At 43.0% G+C, this 17379-nt stretch overlaps 1 protein-coding gene across 2 annotated transcripts in view; it reads left to right on the top strand.

Annotated features, from left to right (window-relative positions):
• The window catches only part of DCT (dopachrome tautomerase), a 62622-nt gene extending 56209 nt beyond the window's left edge, over positions 1-6413 (top strand). Inside the window, exon 8 of one of the 2 annotated variants that reach the window (XM_013978762.2) lies at positions 3393-6413. In XM_013978762.2, coding sequence (XP_013834216.1) covers positions 3393-3571 — 179 coding nt within the window. In that variant the 3' untranslated portion in view covers positions 3572-6413. 2 annotated transcript variants of the gene reach the window in all.

The raw sequence follows: 17379 nt of genomic DNA, 5'->3' as shown, positions 1-17379 counted from the left end.
CCCTCACAACAAGCCACATTCACCCCTGTTTTCCCAGGATGTCCTCCAAGAACTGCAGTCAGGTTTGACCCAGATTCCTGTGGAGACTTTGCTTTGCCCTGGGACCCATTGCACGTGAAAGTCCATGTGTGCCTTTTAAGAATGGGGTCTCCATTTCCCCCAGTCCCGTGGAGTTCCTGTGCACAAGCCCCACTGGCCTTCAATGCCAGATGCTCCAGGGGCTCTTTCTCCCAGTGCCAGATCCCCACATGTGAGGGTTTGATGTGTGGCTCAGAACTCTCACTCCTGTAGGTGAGTCTCTGTGAACCAGTTAGTTTCCAGTCTGTGGGGCTTCCCACCCAGGAGGTATGGGGTTGTTTCTATCATGAAATCACCTCTCCTACCTCTTGATGTGTCCTCCTCTTTTTCTTCTGGAGTAGGATATCTTTTTTAAGGTTTCCAGTCCATTTGGGTGAAGAGTGTTCAGTCTCTAGTTGTGAATATTGTTGTTTTTAGGAGAGAAGTTGAGCTCCAGTCCTTCTATTCCACCATCTTAATCCCAGGAGCTGGCTCTTGAACTAGATTAAAGAGATAGTACGTCTTAGGTGAGGGGAAAAGAAGGGAGCATTTTTAATTAATTAATTTTGTCTTTTCTAGGGCTGCTCCCACAGCATATGGAGGTTCCCAGGCTAGGGGTCTAATCAGAGCTGTAGCTGCCAGCCTACACCAGAGCCACAGCAATTCGGGATCCGAGCCACATCTGCAACCTACACCATAGCTCATGGCAATGCTGGATCCTTAACCCACTGAGCAAGGGCAGGGATCGAACCCACAACTTCATGGTTCCTAGTCGGATTCATTATCCACTGCACCACGACAGGAACTGAAGGGAGCATTTTAGATTGAAGGGGGGCATGCAACAGGACTGCGAAAGCCACAGGCAGTCTTTACAGAGGACTGTGAGAAGAAAGCCTGTTTGTAACAGAAGGCTTGGGTAGATAATGGTGAATTAGGTTGGATCTGTGAGAAGAACCTGGTTACCAAGGACTTTAAAAGGCAGAAACCACAATGAGATATCACTTTATACCCATTAAGATGGCTACCACCAAAAAAGGAGAAAATAACAAGTGTTGATGAGGATGTGGGGAAGATGCTGGTGGGAATGTTAGCATGCGCTCTGTGGAAAACAATATGGCGGCTCCTCAAAAAATTAAGCATGGAATCACCATATGTTCCAGCATATCTGCTTGGGAATATACCCCAAAGAATTTAAGGCAAGTACTTAGATATTTCTACACAACCGTTCATAGCAGCCTTATTCATAACAGACAAAAGGTAGAAGAGACCCGAGTGCCCATTGACAGATGAACGGATAAAAAAAATATGGTCCATACCTACAATGGGATATTATTCAGCCTTAAAAAGGAAGGAAATCCTTGGGAGGGGAAGGGAGGGTTTGGTTAGCTGAGACTTCAGTTTTATATATAAACATCCATTTCTCTTTAAAGAAAAAAAAAAGACTTCAAGTAAATATATTGGAGTACTGGTTAATTCTGGATTGTGGCCTGTGGATATCCTGTCTTATTTTTTGTCTTTTTCTGTATTTTAAATTATTTTCAAATTTATTAAGAATGGAAGTGCAGATAGGAACCCTGTACCTATAAAAATGTTCTAATGGATTCATTCCCAATCAACTACTAAACTCTTTATAGAAAATATTTCTAAAATTTTATCAATGAGTGAATGGACTTGCTCTCTATGTAGTATTATTTTATTAAAATTAAAATGACAGGAGTTCCCGTCATGGCGCAGTGGTTAACGAATCCGACTAGGAACCATGAGGTTGCGGGTTCGGTCCCTGCCCTTGCTCAGTGGGTTAAGGATCCGGCATTGCCGTGAGCTGTGGTGTAGATTGCAGACATGGCTCGGATCCTGCGTTGCTGTGGCTCTGGCGTAGGATGGTGGCTATAGCTCCGATTAGACCCCCAGCCTGGGAACCTCCATATGCCGAGGGAGCGGCCAAAGAAATAGCAAAAAGACACACACACACACACACACACACACACACACACACACAAAATTAAAATGACAGCAAAAAAAGCAAGGAAATCCCGTCACATGCTGTAATATGAGTGCATCTTGAAGACATCGTGCCAAGTTTAATAAACCAGTTTCAAAAGGACAAAACTGTGTGATTCCAGTTATAGGAGGCACCTAGAGAAGTCAGATTCATTGAGTGAAAGTAGAATGGTTGTTGCCAGGGGTTGGGAGGGGTCGGAGGATTGGGGAGTTACTATTTCAGTTTTGCAAGAGGAAAAAGTTCTGTGGAAGGATGATGGTGATGATTGAGCAACAGTGTGAATGTATTTCATGTCACGGGATGTAACTTGAAATCGTTGAAGATGATAAAATATATGTAATGTGTATTTTACTGCAATTAAAAAAAAGCTAGGCAGCAGAGTTTGAACTACTAAAAGGCAATCATTTTTGGCTCCTGAACAAAGACATGGCAGAATAAAAATCTGTGTTTTAAGGAGATGAGAGTGAATAGATGCTGTTGGGTTGTTGCAGGAAATATAAATTTAAATCCTCTTGGAGAAACCCTATCGGGTGAATCAGCGTCCTCTGGGGATTGGCCGGAAATGCTAGAAGGACATTCTTACCTTAAGAGACGTGTAGTGTATAGAACAAGAACCCAGTTTAGAGAAACTGAATTTAAGAACAGCTGGCCAAGGATAAGATTATTTTTAAGGAAATGACAAATAGGCATAAATAAACTAAAAATAAAAGCCATGAATTTTTGTGGAAAAGAGCTTATGAAATATATTTGAAGATTCAGCTTTTACTCACAACTATTTAAATGGGTGCAAATTCCATCTGCTCTTGCTGTTGAATGGCTCCTGTTATAATAACCAATTTAATCTTATTCATTTATCACCCTATAAAAAAGGTAGAGACAAGAGCAGAATTTCTAGACCTGAATGATACGTATTTTGCAGTTCCCCGGATACCATTTCAGCATGCACGTTTACAAATGAGTTTCTAACTCACAAAAGTAGTGAGTTATATATACTTCCTTGGAGGTTTATTATGTATAAGTATTTATCATAAGAAATTTAAAAAATTATATACTTCCTTGGAGGTTTATTATGTATAAGTATTTATCATAAGAAATTTTAAAATGCAATACGCTGTAGTCAAATAATGCAATGCTATTTCCCGCTTTCTCAAGAAAAACAACTGTGGATATGATGAATGGTTGGTAAGGAGGGAAAAGAAAAATTTTATTCCAGCCAGTGTAGTTTTGCTTTATCAACAAACATGCCTGTGAAAGGCAAATGGATTTATTCTCCCCTTTTCTAAGTTTTCAGCCGATAAAACCCCCAATCATTGACCTTTCTCTTCTGCTTTAGTTTCAGTTGAAGGAACTCCCGATTGGACCACAACCCTTTCAGTGGTTATGGGGATGCTGGTGGTTTTGGTTGGTCTTTCTGCGCTGCTGCTTTTTCTTCAATATAGAAGACTTCGAAAAGGATACACACCCTTAATGGAGACACAATTAAGCCACAAGAGATACACCGAAGAAGCCTAGATGCTCACGCTTTAGCTGGAGAAGAGGCTCCCAAGCTGTAGTTGTGACCCTGACTGTGAGCAGACATATCCTCACCTTTGCTCCTTTAGTTGGAAAGCTTTGTATTGTTCCTCCTGTTGCGGTGACGCTCCCAAGTACAGAAGATGCCTAGCTGAAGTTTGCATGCTTAACCAACAAGCTAAAGGGCTGGAGGGTATCTCTGCCATCAAAGCAAGGGAGAACTGATGATATCTGAAAACAATGCTCCATATTGATTAAGCCTCCTCAAGTTTTCAGGCCACCCCAAAAGTCAATAGAGTAGATTCAGTGAAATTTGCAGGTCAGTGTCATTGGAGACTTGGATGAGATCATGGTTCAGTCTTTCTTGGCCCACGGGTCTTCATGTGTGAAGGCATGGGGGAGGAGGAGGGCAGGTGCTACATGGGTCTCCAAGGTCTCTTTTCGATATGAACAGCTCTGTTTTTATTTTAGCTTTTTTGGGGCTGCACCTGCAGCATATGGAGTTTCCCAGGCTAGGGGTCAAATTGGAGCTGTAGCTGCTGGCCTACACAGCAGCCACAGCAACACGGGACCGGAGTCTTGTCTGTGACCTACACCACAGTTCACGGCAACGCCGGACCCTTAACCCGCTGAGCGAGGCCAGGGATAGAACCTGCGTCCTCATGGATGCTAGTCAGATTCGTTAACCGCTGAGCCACGGTGGGAACTCCAGCAGCTCTGCTTTTAGATGCCTTCCTGATCATCTTCCTGAGGCTTCTTCTTCTTTTCTCAGTTTTTTCCTTTCCAGCCTTTAAATTGGCCTGGAAGATGAAAATAGGCCTTATTTTCCATATAAGATGGAGAAGGAATGAATGATCAGTTTTATTCTCTTTTGTGAACTAGACTTTACAGATTTTGTCAAAAGTCTGCAGTTCTTAACAGACTTATCATGAGGTTCAATAGCTAGATAAACATCAATCCTATAGCAGTAAATGAGTAGGTGAGGGATTAAATTATAGAGCTTTCTGTTTCGTTAATATACTTGCTTTAAACCTATTAACAGTTATAGTGTGGCTCTCTCCAGGTAAGGCTGCCTGAAGAAGGGTGTTGAGCCTATAATCCTGAACACGTGCTCTGAAGTCTCATTCCTTTACCAGGCAGCCTCCGATGAAAAATTATCCACATGTAATGCACTGGCTTCTTTTTAAGAGTCGATTTCGGATTCATTAAGGCTGTGCAGTGCTAACAGTTACTCGTGAATGCTAATCAATTCAGTCTTGTTGTTTAAAAGAAAGCCATTCATACAAAACATAACAATTCAGAATTAAATGGTTGTGAGCCGCTAAGTAATCTTCAGATCATGAGAGAGAAGAATGAGGCAGTCTTCAAAAGATGTTTAGACTCATCAACACGATCCCTACTTCTGAGAAGTTAACTGTTTTTGAGATTTCAAGGCGGTTTCCTCTGTTCATATCAGGTACCTCTACATTATCAGATAAGAGTGAGGCCAAAGTTCAAGAAGGTGGCCCTTCCCTGCATTCGTTTCAGACGCTCTCTACTGGATTGCATGTGTGTAACGAATTGGAACCCTGAGAGCTGCCTTTTGTAATGTGGGGTGGTGGGGGTACTACCCCCAGGATGCAAGATTTACCAGGCCCCCGTGTTATCCCCTAGAATAAGACTGCGGAAGCTAGGGAAATGGACAAAGCTTAGTGTGGACTGAATTTGAGTCTGGGTGAGTCTCATAAAATATATCTGAGAGTAGGATCATCAGATGAGAATCAAGACAGCCTAGAGTCCTGGATGGGGTGAAGCTCTGCTTAGACCTTTTTAGCCACGGCCGTATGCATAGATCCCAATGGAAAATTTCAGCATTGCGTCATTAACATAGTCCTTTCTGGAAGCTTTATGCTCTGAGCTCAGGGTTGTTGGGGAACACATTTTTACATCTTGTTTTGAAACCAAAAGAGACATATGCTAAAATGAAGATATAACTGTGCATGGTAGGTATGTTCCTAAAAAGTTGTGTATAAATCAGTTATACATTAAAAGCACCAGGGGAAATTACTTTTTATAGATGAACTATTATGAATAATTCTATAAGGCACATAACCACCTCTGGCTTATCTTTCAGGTATATCAGAATTTTCATACATCATATTAAGATTTGTTTAAAAGCAAGATCTATCTGCAGCAGAAATAAAGACTAACCATTTATACTTAGCTCCTTTATCTATGGTGCGTGCAACTTTTTATAAATATTATGTTTTATGATGTCTTCCTAAAAGAAATAATTTCCTGATTTTGTAGTTCATATTAGAAGAATAAAGTTTTCTAGCATTTTCTAACATTGCAATAAATCAACGATGAATGGCTTTCAGCAGATCTAAAGGTGGAATAAACCTGTAGAGTAAAAAAGTTGGTATTTACTTACTGTGAACATTATGCAAATAAACTCAGAAAATATCACTGAGCATTGTATGGCTATATATCTCAATGATGGGAGGAAAATTCCACCTTGAAGATGATAGATTGTTTTATGAGCTTCTACCCGCAGTTTTAGAAAATTTGTATATGAATTATGATTTTAAAAGAAGTGCTTGTATAAAATGAACATTCAGACATTTAGAAGTGAAATCCAGTAACATCTTTCCTTTGTGGATTACATTCTCTTCTAATTCTAAAATTCTTTGACATGAGTTTGTGTCTGTCTTAGGGTTTTAACATTGTTAATTATAATAATCCTAATGAATAATTTTAATCGCACATTAACTTATATTCTGATCTCACAATAACATTGTATTTTACTTATAATGGCAGTTCAAGAAGTAGAAAACTTATTAAAGAGGAAAATGAAATCAAATGTTTTACGGATGACTTCCTCTGTTGGGGGGCTATTGTTTTTTCATTTGTGAACATCAACTCCCATCATTTTGGGACTCAAAATATACATGGAGGAGTTCCCGTCGTGGCGCAGTGGTTAACGAGTCCGACTAGGAACCATGAGGTTGTGGGTTCGGTCCCTGCCCTTGCTCAGTGGGTTAATGATCCGGCGTTGCCGTGAGCTGTGGTGTGGGTTGCAGACGCGGCTCGGATCCCGCGTTACTGTGGCTCTGGCGTAGGCCGGTGGCTACAGCTCCGATTCGACCCCTAGCCTGGGAACCTCCATATGCCGCGGGAGCGGCCCAAGAAATAGCAGCAACAACAACAACAACAAAAAGACAAAAGACAAAAAAAAAAAAAAATATATATATATATATATACATGGAATTATATCAATTTATATATATATAAAATACACAATAGCTACTTCACTTTTGAAAATAAGTCCTTACACAAACTGATGCTTTCTTTTGAGTGGCTGAGCACCTGCTATTTCCTAGCTCTCTATTATACAGGCAGGAAGAGACGCTACCACCCTTTTCCTCAGGTAAAGAGTTACTTCGATGTCCCCACAGTCTAGAGGCTGATCTTAGAGGGGGGAAGGGGGTGGTGAGTATGGCAGCTACTTGAAGTCACTGTCCAGGGAGGCGGGTTCTTCCCAGAAAGCCTTGTCGGCGATGCCCAGAAGGAAATTAGAGCCAATGAGGTAATGGTGTGTGGTGTTCGCTTCCACTTCTAGACTTGAAGCTTCTAGAGATCAGTTTGTACAGCTCTCTGCAGCTCCAACGCCCCATTCCATCACAGCACTAGAAAATGTTGGTGGTTGATACAGGCACATGAAAGAAGCTAATTCAGCCCTCCCAGTGGCAGACAATGGCTGTATTCAATGCAGTGGCAAAGCCCACGTGGAACTCTTCCTCTTTCTCCAAGGCCCCCCTCATCCTGAATTCTCTCTAAATGTTTTTTCAATGAGTAAACTAATCTCAAAGTAGAACTTTTCATTCAGGGCCTCTGGCAGCTGTTTTTTGTTTGTTTCTGTTTTTTTGTTTCTTTCTTTGTTTTGGCCACATCCGAGGCATGCAGAAGTGCCCAGCCAGGGACTGAATCCTCACCACATTTGGGACAATGCCAGATTCTTAACCACTAGGCCACCAGCGAACTCCTCTGGCATCTATTTTAACATGTACTGGGTAAAACATAAGACAGTGGGGGCTTTTGTCCCTGCTGTGAAATGAACAGGAACCTATCTTTCAGATTCTGATTTGTACATATGCTAGATAGAATTTTACTCCCTACAACCTAGGACGAGGGGACTCCTTTCAGCTGTATTTACTTCTTGGGCAAATTGTTCCCTTGCCATTGGTAGGCCTTAATTCTACCATTTATATGGACAAGGATAGAAAGTTCAGACCTCACTGTATCATAATAGGGCCTTCTACCATCTGATATTTTAAGGCCTTGTTTCTGTGGAAGGAGGAGGCAAATTATTTAGCTAGGCCAATCTGTGCCTTTATTACATCAATGGAGCCATTGGTAAGGTAAGATTAAAGAAACTTTTTTTTTTTTTATCTTTTTGTCTTTTAGAGCTGCACTGGAGACATATGGAGGTTCCCAGGCCAGGGGTTGAATGGGAGCTGTAGCCACTGGCCTACGCCAGAGCCACCAGCAATGCGGGATCCGAGCCATGTCTGCACCCTACACCACAGCCCACAGCAAGTTGGATCCTTAACCCTCTGAGTGAGGCCAGGGATCGAACCTGTGTCCTCATGGATGCTAGTTGGGTTTGTTAACCACTGAGCCACGCCGGGAACTCCTAAAGAAACTCTTAAAGATGACATGATACTTTTACTTATAATAGCAATTCAGGATGAAAATAACCCCTGTGAATTTAACTATGCTTCAGCAGGTTGTTTAACGAAATCTTGAAAACAACACACAAGAAAATTTTGAGCAATAGGATACGCTGAAATTTTTGGAAACTAAACACAACAAATGCCAAGACAAGCTTCCTCTTCAGGGCCTGAATGTTCTGTGTATTCTCACCCACACTGTCCTAGAAACCATTCACTCACTCACGGTATTTGCCATATTGATTCAAGCCAGACTTCTGGCCATTCTTTGCTCCTTTGGGGCTTTATGAACGTGCCTCCCATGTATAACTGTTCTTCAGGCTGTAAAGAATGTCGCAAAGAGAGGCTTAAGCTTCTCCTCCTTCATGGAAATACTAAGAGATGTCACTGCCACCATAGACAGGCTGATGACCCGTTCACTTTGCATGTTATTCAGCGTTTCTGAATTTCTACTCAGCACACTGACCATCCTGATTAACCGCCGAGGGGAATGAGGCTCACGAGAAAGCAAAACCTGCCCTCTTGTGCTTTATTAGAAAATTGCAGACTATGGTAAAGTCTTTGGAGATGTTTTTTTTTTTTTCTACCAGGGGTCAGAGAAAAAAATCAAATGCTGGAAGATGTGTCATGAATTCAGAAATGAGAATAGATAAAGCACAATATTTAGGAGGAAATGATTTCCCGTGCAGGCCAGGTAACCATATAATTAAAGCTCTTAGAATTTCCTTTTTAATATATTTTGACATGTTCAGTGTTCCCCAGCAAGCCTTAAATATGTGGGGGCACATTTCAGGCCACTGGGCAAAACACTTCCATGCCTGGCAAATACAGAGGATATAATTTAAATATTATTTATATGATCATACTGCAGCTCGAGATTGGGGAGATTTCTTTTTCAATTAAAAGTTTATTCACAGGGGTTCCTCTTGTGGCTCAGCAGTAACGAACCCCACTAGTATCCATAAGAACTCGGGTACCATCCCTGGCCTCGCTTAGTGGGTTAAGGATCCGGTGTTGCCATGAGCTGTGGTGTTGGTCACAGACACGGCTTGGACCCCGCATTGCTGTGGCTGTGGTGCGGGCCGGCAGCCGTAGCTCCGACTTGACCCTTGCCTAGGAACCTCCATGTGCCATGGGTGAGGCCCTAAAAAGACAAAAATAAATCAAATACATACATAAATATGTACATAAATACCAAAATGGGTAACTTTTATGAAAATTTTAGAAAAACTACTGGATCGGATTGTGAATTGAAACCATATATGTATCTGAATTCAGGTGTGGGTACAAACTGTCAGAAAACACCCTTCACTGCGGAAACTTCACTCTTCAGGACGGGACGATGGGCATGATGGTGCCCAAAGCAAGTATTTACCTGGGCACCCACAGTGGCTGCTCTTACAGGAGGTGATTGAAAGGAGACAGATAATAAAACATGGTCTCTGCCTAGTTCTTGTGAAGTTTTTTTTCTAGCAGGTACATGCAGGTAGCGATTAGAGGGGAAGGAAACGGGTGAGCCATTTGTTTGCTGCTTCTGAGATGTTTTAAACGAAACATCGGGGCTCAAATTTTCCAGCTGTTTCTGTTATTCTCCTTCTCTGGTGGTTCTCTCTGAATAGGGATTCCAGACTTGACAATGGTAGCTGTTTTTATGGAGAGGGTTAAAGGGGGAAAAAAAAAATCTTCAAAGTAGAAATTGAGAAATCAGACTCAAGAAGACGCTTAGAATTCTGCCAGAAAATAGTCTTCCCCAGAGATGAATCATTAATTTCCTCCCTACTGATAAATATGTTATGTGACACACTTGGCTGAAAGCTTAATTTCCAAAGCAGCAAATTTATTATTTATGTTTCTACTTAGAGACTCATTTCCAATATTTTTATTTGCTTTAGAAAAGCAAGTTTTCAGTTTCCTTGTAGAGCAGCTGGTTAAAGCTCTGGTATTATTACTGTAGGGGCTTGGGTCACTGCTGAGGTACAGGTTCGATCCTTAGCCTGGGAACTTCCACATGCCTAGGTGTGGCCAAAAAAAAAAATGAAAAGTCAGTTTTGTCTTGACTAAGTCAGTTTTGTCTTGACTAATGCTACTAATCAGTTTTTTTTTTCTCCTCTTCTTTTCAGTATTTCTTTTGTGCATTGCAAAAGTCTTGCATTTTACACCACGGAGTGATGCCCAGCTATACCACACACGTATTGATGGGTTAAGTCCCCAGACCTACTTATGCAAGCGAATCAGGAGCCTTGAAAGCCGAAATGCAGTCTCAATCATAATCCAAACAGCTATCTTTGCTTTCTCTTCTTCCGTTGGGGCCGACACCCAGCGTCCAACCTTTGCAGCTCTGAAATTCTGATGTGAGCCGCACGTTCTCTTTTCTTCTCAGGCATTTTACACTTCTGAGGCTTGTTAACATTTTATAGACTCAAGGTCGTTTTTCTTTCTTTCTTGCCTCTCTCTCCTCGGCGACGTCCTCTTATCAAGAGGCAGGCATCTTTGTGTTTCTAACACTTTTCCTCCAGATAGTCCCAACTCTTTGATCCTGCGCTGACTCCAAATCGGTGGCTGTCAGCCTCCCAGAGCGGAGAGATGTGGTTCGTCTGCCGGCGCCTGACAGCATCATCGGGCCTCTCTGACAATCAAAGAGCTCTTCCGACCCAGTGACATGCAAATCTGTTCCTTTTCTGCCACAGTCTGTCACAGCCCACATTTCGGGGCAGGGTAAAATCGTTCTGAAGTTGACGCTGGGCGTGATGGATGTAAAGCCATTGTTTCTCCGCAAGAGCTACTCAGCACATCTGATGGCTGTGAGCTCACCTTGCAGCTAGATGGCAGAGCGCTACCTGCTTTTCTGCTTGCTGGAGAGAGGGTGCCACCCAGGAGCTTTCATCCCAGGGCACTCTGCTTGTTGCGAGACATGTTTTTGTAATATTTTCTTAGCCTCTTTGCTGAAAACTCCATCTTATCCTTCCTTACTTTATCCCGCCTTCCTGCTTGAAATACAGTCACAGTGCTGGTGACTTAAGCTTAAGCTTAAATGACTTAAATTTAAGAACAAAGACCTAAGGGCATGGGTTATTCGCGGGGTCAGCTGAATGAGGACATAATACATGGGTCTAGGCGCACCGGACCTGTGCAGATTGGCACGCCATTTGCACAAGCGTGATATGTCCTCTAAAGAATAAGAGAAAGAGGAACCTCATGACCAAGTGGTTTATGAGGGGTCGTTAACAGAATATGCATTAGCAAAGAGAACCAAGGTGCAAACCTAGGCACACAGGGTTGCCACAAATAAGCATGCCTTTTGCAGAAGCACAGTGAGGATTCTCTGAAATGTTATGCATAGATAGCTAACTCAAATGCTAATGATTCTTCAATGCCTAAAGTTTAGAGTAAAAAGTTTAACCATTTACCAGCTAAGTGACTTTTAAAATAATAATAAAAAAACCTATATCCTGCACCTATAATCCCCTTTTTGCTCGACGTAATCCTCAAAAGCACAATAAAAGCAGTGTGGTTTCTGGAGGCAGGGCTCTTGGTCCCTGAGACCTTGAGTCCCCCGGTTCCCACCTTTACTTAAGATAAATGTCTCTGTGTCTTGTTTTATGTTAACTTTTTTCCCCCTTACGTTCCACAGCACCCGTTCTTCAGCCCCATCCTGCTGAGCTGGTCTCGGCACTGCTCACCTTTGTTGTAGCCGTCGCAAGGCAAGTACTCTGTGCACTCCGGAAATTTCGCTGAGACATCTGGGTCTGTACTTAACACAGAGTCAACAGAAAAGAGAAAGCCTCTGCAGCTCATTTCTGTGTATATCTATCAACTTCTCCCCACTTGAACTTGTTCCCTTCCTCTGTACACTAAAAGGGCAGCCAAAGACGGCACTTTTAAGAAACCTACTATTTTTCTCCCCCATTCAAACCACCAGCAAGTGCTTTGACTTTCATTATCTCTCCGTGTGAATCTCTGGCAGTTGAAGATAAGGGTTTGCAGTTCCCATGAGTAGCACTGTGTTTCCTGAGCTTGGGTGCAGCTCCATCTCCATGTTCAATGCAACCGAAACGTTAATTCTGTTTTTGTTTTTGTTTTTTGTCTTTTCAGGGCCGCACCAATGGCATATGGAGGTTCCCAGGCTAGGGGTCGAATCGGAGCTATAGCCATCGGCCTGCACCACAGCCACAGCAATGCCAGATCTGAGCCTGGTCTGTGACCTACACCACAGCTCACGGCAACGCCGGATCCATAACCCACTGAGCAAGGTCAGGGATGGAACCTGCAACCTCATGGTTCCTAGTTGGATTCGTTTCCTCTGCGCCATGACGGGAACTCCAAGAAAATTATCTTTAAAAATTGTTTTTGTGGGAAAACGTAGGTAACATAAAAATCGCCATGTCACCACTTTTAAGTGTGTAATACCGCGGCATTAAGCATCATTCACAATGTTGTGCAACCCTCCTCTCCATCTATTTCCAGAACTTTGTCATCATCCTTAACAGAAACTCGGTACCCACTATACAATCATTCCCCAGTCCTCTCTTTCCCTGCCCCTGGAAACGCCTACCGAGACTTTGCAGCGTCTTCACTGTATTCTGAGTCCCTCAGCTTTATGATTTTGGGGGAACCCTAATCGTCATAAGCCAGTTGCTCTGTTCCACACCCCTGGCTGCAGCGATTCAGCCAAGAATGCAAAACTGAAAAATAATACATCAGAAAGGCATCTTTACCGAGGATTCTGGTCCCTGAGTGATATGGTGTGTAGATGTGAGGCCTGGAATCACGGCAGCTATTTTGCCTCCTCGAGGAAGAGTTTGAAGCAGCCAGTTAGAAAACCCCTTTCTCTTAATTTAGACCACTTTGAGTTGGGTTTCTCTTACCAAATGTAAAATCCTGACTGATTAAACTCTTCTTGAGAGAATTTAAAAATAAAGTGAGGAAATGTTCATTTATGGGTTTATGTCCAGACATCACAATCCATGCCTTCAACCGGGTAAAACAAAATTCTCCTTTTGAGATTTTTGTTTAAGATTCCAGGAGAAACATATGAACACATGAGGAAGGGTTCCTCAGAGCATAAAGGGACAAAAGAGTGTTCAGTACGTGGCATTTAAATTCCAGCTCAATCACTTATTTGTCAGCTCATTTTTTCCCTCACCTGCAGCATGTGGAAGTTCCTGGGCCAGGGATCCAACCTAAGCCACAGTAGCCATCTGGGATGCTGCAATGACAATACCAGATCCTTAACCCAGTGAGCCACAAGGGAACTCCCCCACCTTTTTTTTTTTTTTTTTAAATTGCTCTGGGCTTAAGTTTCCTTGTCTGCAGAAGAATGTTAATTAGTGTTCCTCCTGCTCTTTATACACAGACTGTTGTAAGAATGAACTGAGTTTATACATGGAACATCTTCAGAAGACTACCTGTGTATTTGACTGAGTAGCTCAAACAACAGAGATTTATTTTTTTTTTCCAGAGTTCCAGAGGCTGGAAGTCCAAGACACTGGCAGGCTTGGTTTCCTCTGAGGGCTCTCTCCTTGACTTGCAGATGACAACCCTCTGTCTGCTGCTTTACGTGGTCTTTCTTTTGTGTACATGTACCCCTGGTATCTGTGTGTGTGTCCAAATTTCCATTTCTCATAAGAACACCAATCTGATTGGATTGGGGACCCACCTTACTGGCCTCATTTTAGCTTACCCCTTGAAAGACCCTATCTCTAAATACGGTTACCTCCTGAGGTTCTAGGGGCTGAAATTTCAACATATGAATTTTGGTGGGGTGGGGGGGATATAACTCAAATGAATCATCTGGAACACAGACGTTGCTCCATAAATGTTGATACTGTTGACTTAAAAAATATTCACAACTTACAAGTCGAGAGCTAAATTTTCTTTGGGGGCAAAATGAGGACTACAGCCCAGGAGGCAGCATTTCAGCTCTAAAATACTACTCCAAAGAGGCAGGGAGGAAGATCAATACATGTGTGATTTTGGTGAAGGTACATGCAAGCGAGTACACATTTACACAAGGTAGCTGCTGGCACTGAGAAGCTTGCTATTAGCCACAAGGAGCAGACATCACCATGAAGGATTTTCGTGCTCTTCTAGAGACGACGAGATGCAAGAATTGAGCCCATAAAATATTCTCCTGAAAACATCTAACTGTCTGAAGACCTGCTCTGCCAGTTTTCCCAGAGCACAGAGCGCCTGCTCAGGGGGCGCTGTGGGTGGGCAGCTACAGTGGCTCAGGATTCAATCCAGGTAGAGGCAGGTGGCCGGTTCCAAACTCCAGCATTGTAGGTCAAATCCCCTGGGAGGCCTGGTGTGTGAACACAAAGCTGCAGATTTCAATCTCCTTAGGAAGGGCAGGAAATTATGGCTTCAAACTCAAAAGCAGGTTCTGCAGAGGAGGCAAAGCTGAAAACCTAAGCAGGGCTCTGAAGAAGGATGGCTGCTCTTTTATTCATAACAGAAGGACCCATGTGATTTCTCGGTGCTCCGGTGGGGGCGGGAGCGCCACGGAGCCACAGAAGGTTTCCTCGGGCAGGAAGACCCCTCAGCCCTGGAGAGAAAGACAGGGAAGGAGGGAGAGTCCCAGTCCAAGGAGCACCTCAAGGAGAGCCAGCCATCCTGCTAAGTCCCAGAGGACACCACTGCCTTTTTCACTTGGTGGCGAGAGAACTGGACTGTAAATGGGGTGTGAAATGCTAAATGTGAGCGAACTTTAAGCAATTGACATGGTGTTTCTGCTTCATTACCAATTTCATTTTTCCTGCTCGCCAAGTCGGAGAAAATGTTTCTGGTTTCCAGTTCTTGCTAAGAGACGAAGAACGTTAGGGGTGGACTCAAGTTGGATGGACCACAGATATGCCTCCGTTCCTGCCCTTTTCTTAGTTTTCATCCCTTGGTTTGGCTTTGAAGGGAGAAGGAATCGGAGGGAAAGCGCTGGCTCACAGCCTCCCTCAGGCTGGGGCTCGAGCTCTTTCTATTCCCTGCCTCACGACCAGGCAGGAGGGACGAAGAGGTTCCCCACCTGCTCAGCCGCGTGCCTCCCACCCTCTTGCTGAGCGCATGCGTGGTTCTCGAAGGTTTGCATTTGTCATGTTAACCTTCCAGAGGTCTTTTTTTTTTTTTTTTTTTTTTTTTTTTTTGCGTCTTCGCATATTTTGTCCATCTCTCACATATTTGGCCATGGCAGGACACGTTCTTCCAAATATTATGCATTGCAACTCTTCCACTGCCTTACCAACTGCACCGTGGGTTTGCATCTATCAGCAAACCAGTAACAATTGTAAGCTACTCCATCCAGGAGGCTGCCAAGCACACAACAGCCCAGTTCAGGAGTTGTTACATTTTTCTCCCTTCAGTATTGGTGCATTTTGTTGCGTATTTAATTTCATGCTTACTCCTTAATATTTTAGAAAAGTGAGTTAAAAAAAAGAAAGAGAGAAGCAAAGGGAGTTCCCTGGCGACTGAGCCAGTTAAGGATCTGATGTGGTCACTGCGGTGGCTCAGGTTCGATCCCTGGCCAGGAACTTTCCCATGCCTTGGGAGTAGCATAAATAAGTAAATAAATAAAATGTTTAGGAAAATGAAGTAAAAAAAAAAAAGATTAAAGCTGATAATAAGTTTCACAAATTTAGTACATGGGTGACAAAGATGGAAAGCTAGTGAGGGTTCATTTAGAATGGAAAAGCAATGAGGTCCTATTGTATAGCACAGGGAACCATATCCAATCTCTTGTGATAGAAGATAATATGAGAAAAAGAATGCGTATATATGTATGACTGGGTCACTTTGCCGTACAGCCAAAACTGACAACATTGTAAATCAACTGGACTTTAATTAAAAAAATTAAAAAAAAGAGAGCTAGCAAGGGTTGAGTTAGCGTCAATGGATTGTAAACTGGGCATTGACAGGTTTAACTGTGAAGAAAAAGATCAGAAAGAATAACGAAAATTCTGAGAAACGTGTCATCAGACATTATGGGGAAACAGTGAGGTGTAATTAAAAGTTCGAGACTGTTTTTCACTCTCTGGGAGTCTGTCTGTCACTGGACTTTCAACCTCAGCATCTTTGGGTGCTATCATTATAACTAGAATCAGCTGCTGTCTGGTGACTGGCACTTGGGCGGGGCTAATTTTAATCTGCAATCCTGATTGGACTTTTCTTTCTCATTCGGCTACTATGTAGATGAAAATAATAGCTATTTCCTTAAGAGACCAACCCCTAAGCATGACAGATGCTGCACCACCCCACTCACCCCAAGATTGTATATTGACTGAACAAAATTTAAAGAAACAAAGGCAAATTGGCCCTTTTATTACTCATCATGGCTCCTAATTCCACTATAGATGGAAATTTGTAGTCTTTTTTTTTTTTGTCTTTTTGCCATTTCTTGGGCCGCTCCTGCGGCACATGGAGGTTCCCAGGCTAGGGGTCGAACCGGAGCTGTAGCCACGAGCCTACGCCAGAGCCACAGCAACGCAGGATCCGAGCTGCATCTGCAACCTACACCACAGCTCACGGCAACGCCGTTTCTTAACCCACTCAGCAAGGCCAGGGATCGAACCCGCAACCTCATGGTTCTTAATCGTATTCGTTAACCACTGCGCCACGACGAGAATTCCAGAAATTTGTATTCTTAGCTCTAATTAAAAAGTCCTTTTCCAGAGTTCCTGCTGTGGTTCAGCAGGTTAAGGACCCCACTAGTATCCATGAGGATGTGGGTTTGATGCTTGTCCTCATTCAGTGGGTTAGGATGCTGCTCAGATCTGGTATTGTGTGTTGGCCAGCAGCTGCAGCTCTGATTTCACCCCTAGCTTCAGGGACTTCCATATGCAGTGGATGTGGCTCTAAAAAGGAAAAAAAAAGTCCTTTTCCAAAAGTAATAGGCACAACTGAGATTGTACCCTCGGGGTCCAGATATAACCCTATCCCTTTTGTTCCTGGTTAAATGACATCTGATTTGTAAGAAACATGGGATTTCCACCAGAGGGCTCCCCTTCTGTTTTGTTTTTGTTTTTTTAGGGCTGCGCCTGAGGCATATGGAGGTTCCCAGTCTAGGGACCGAATAGGAGCTGTAACCGCTGGCCGATGCCACAGCCACAGCAA

Source organism: Sus scrofa, chromosome 11 (genome assembly GCF_000003025.6).
Source record: "Sus scrofa isolate TJ Tabasco breed Duroc chromosome 11, Sscrofa11.1, whole genome shotgun sequence".
NCBI classification, from domain to species: Eukaryota; Metazoa; Chordata; class Mammalia; order Artiodactyla; family Suidae; genus Sus; species Sus scrofa.
This window is presented reverse-complemented; position numbering and strand designations above follow the sequence as displayed.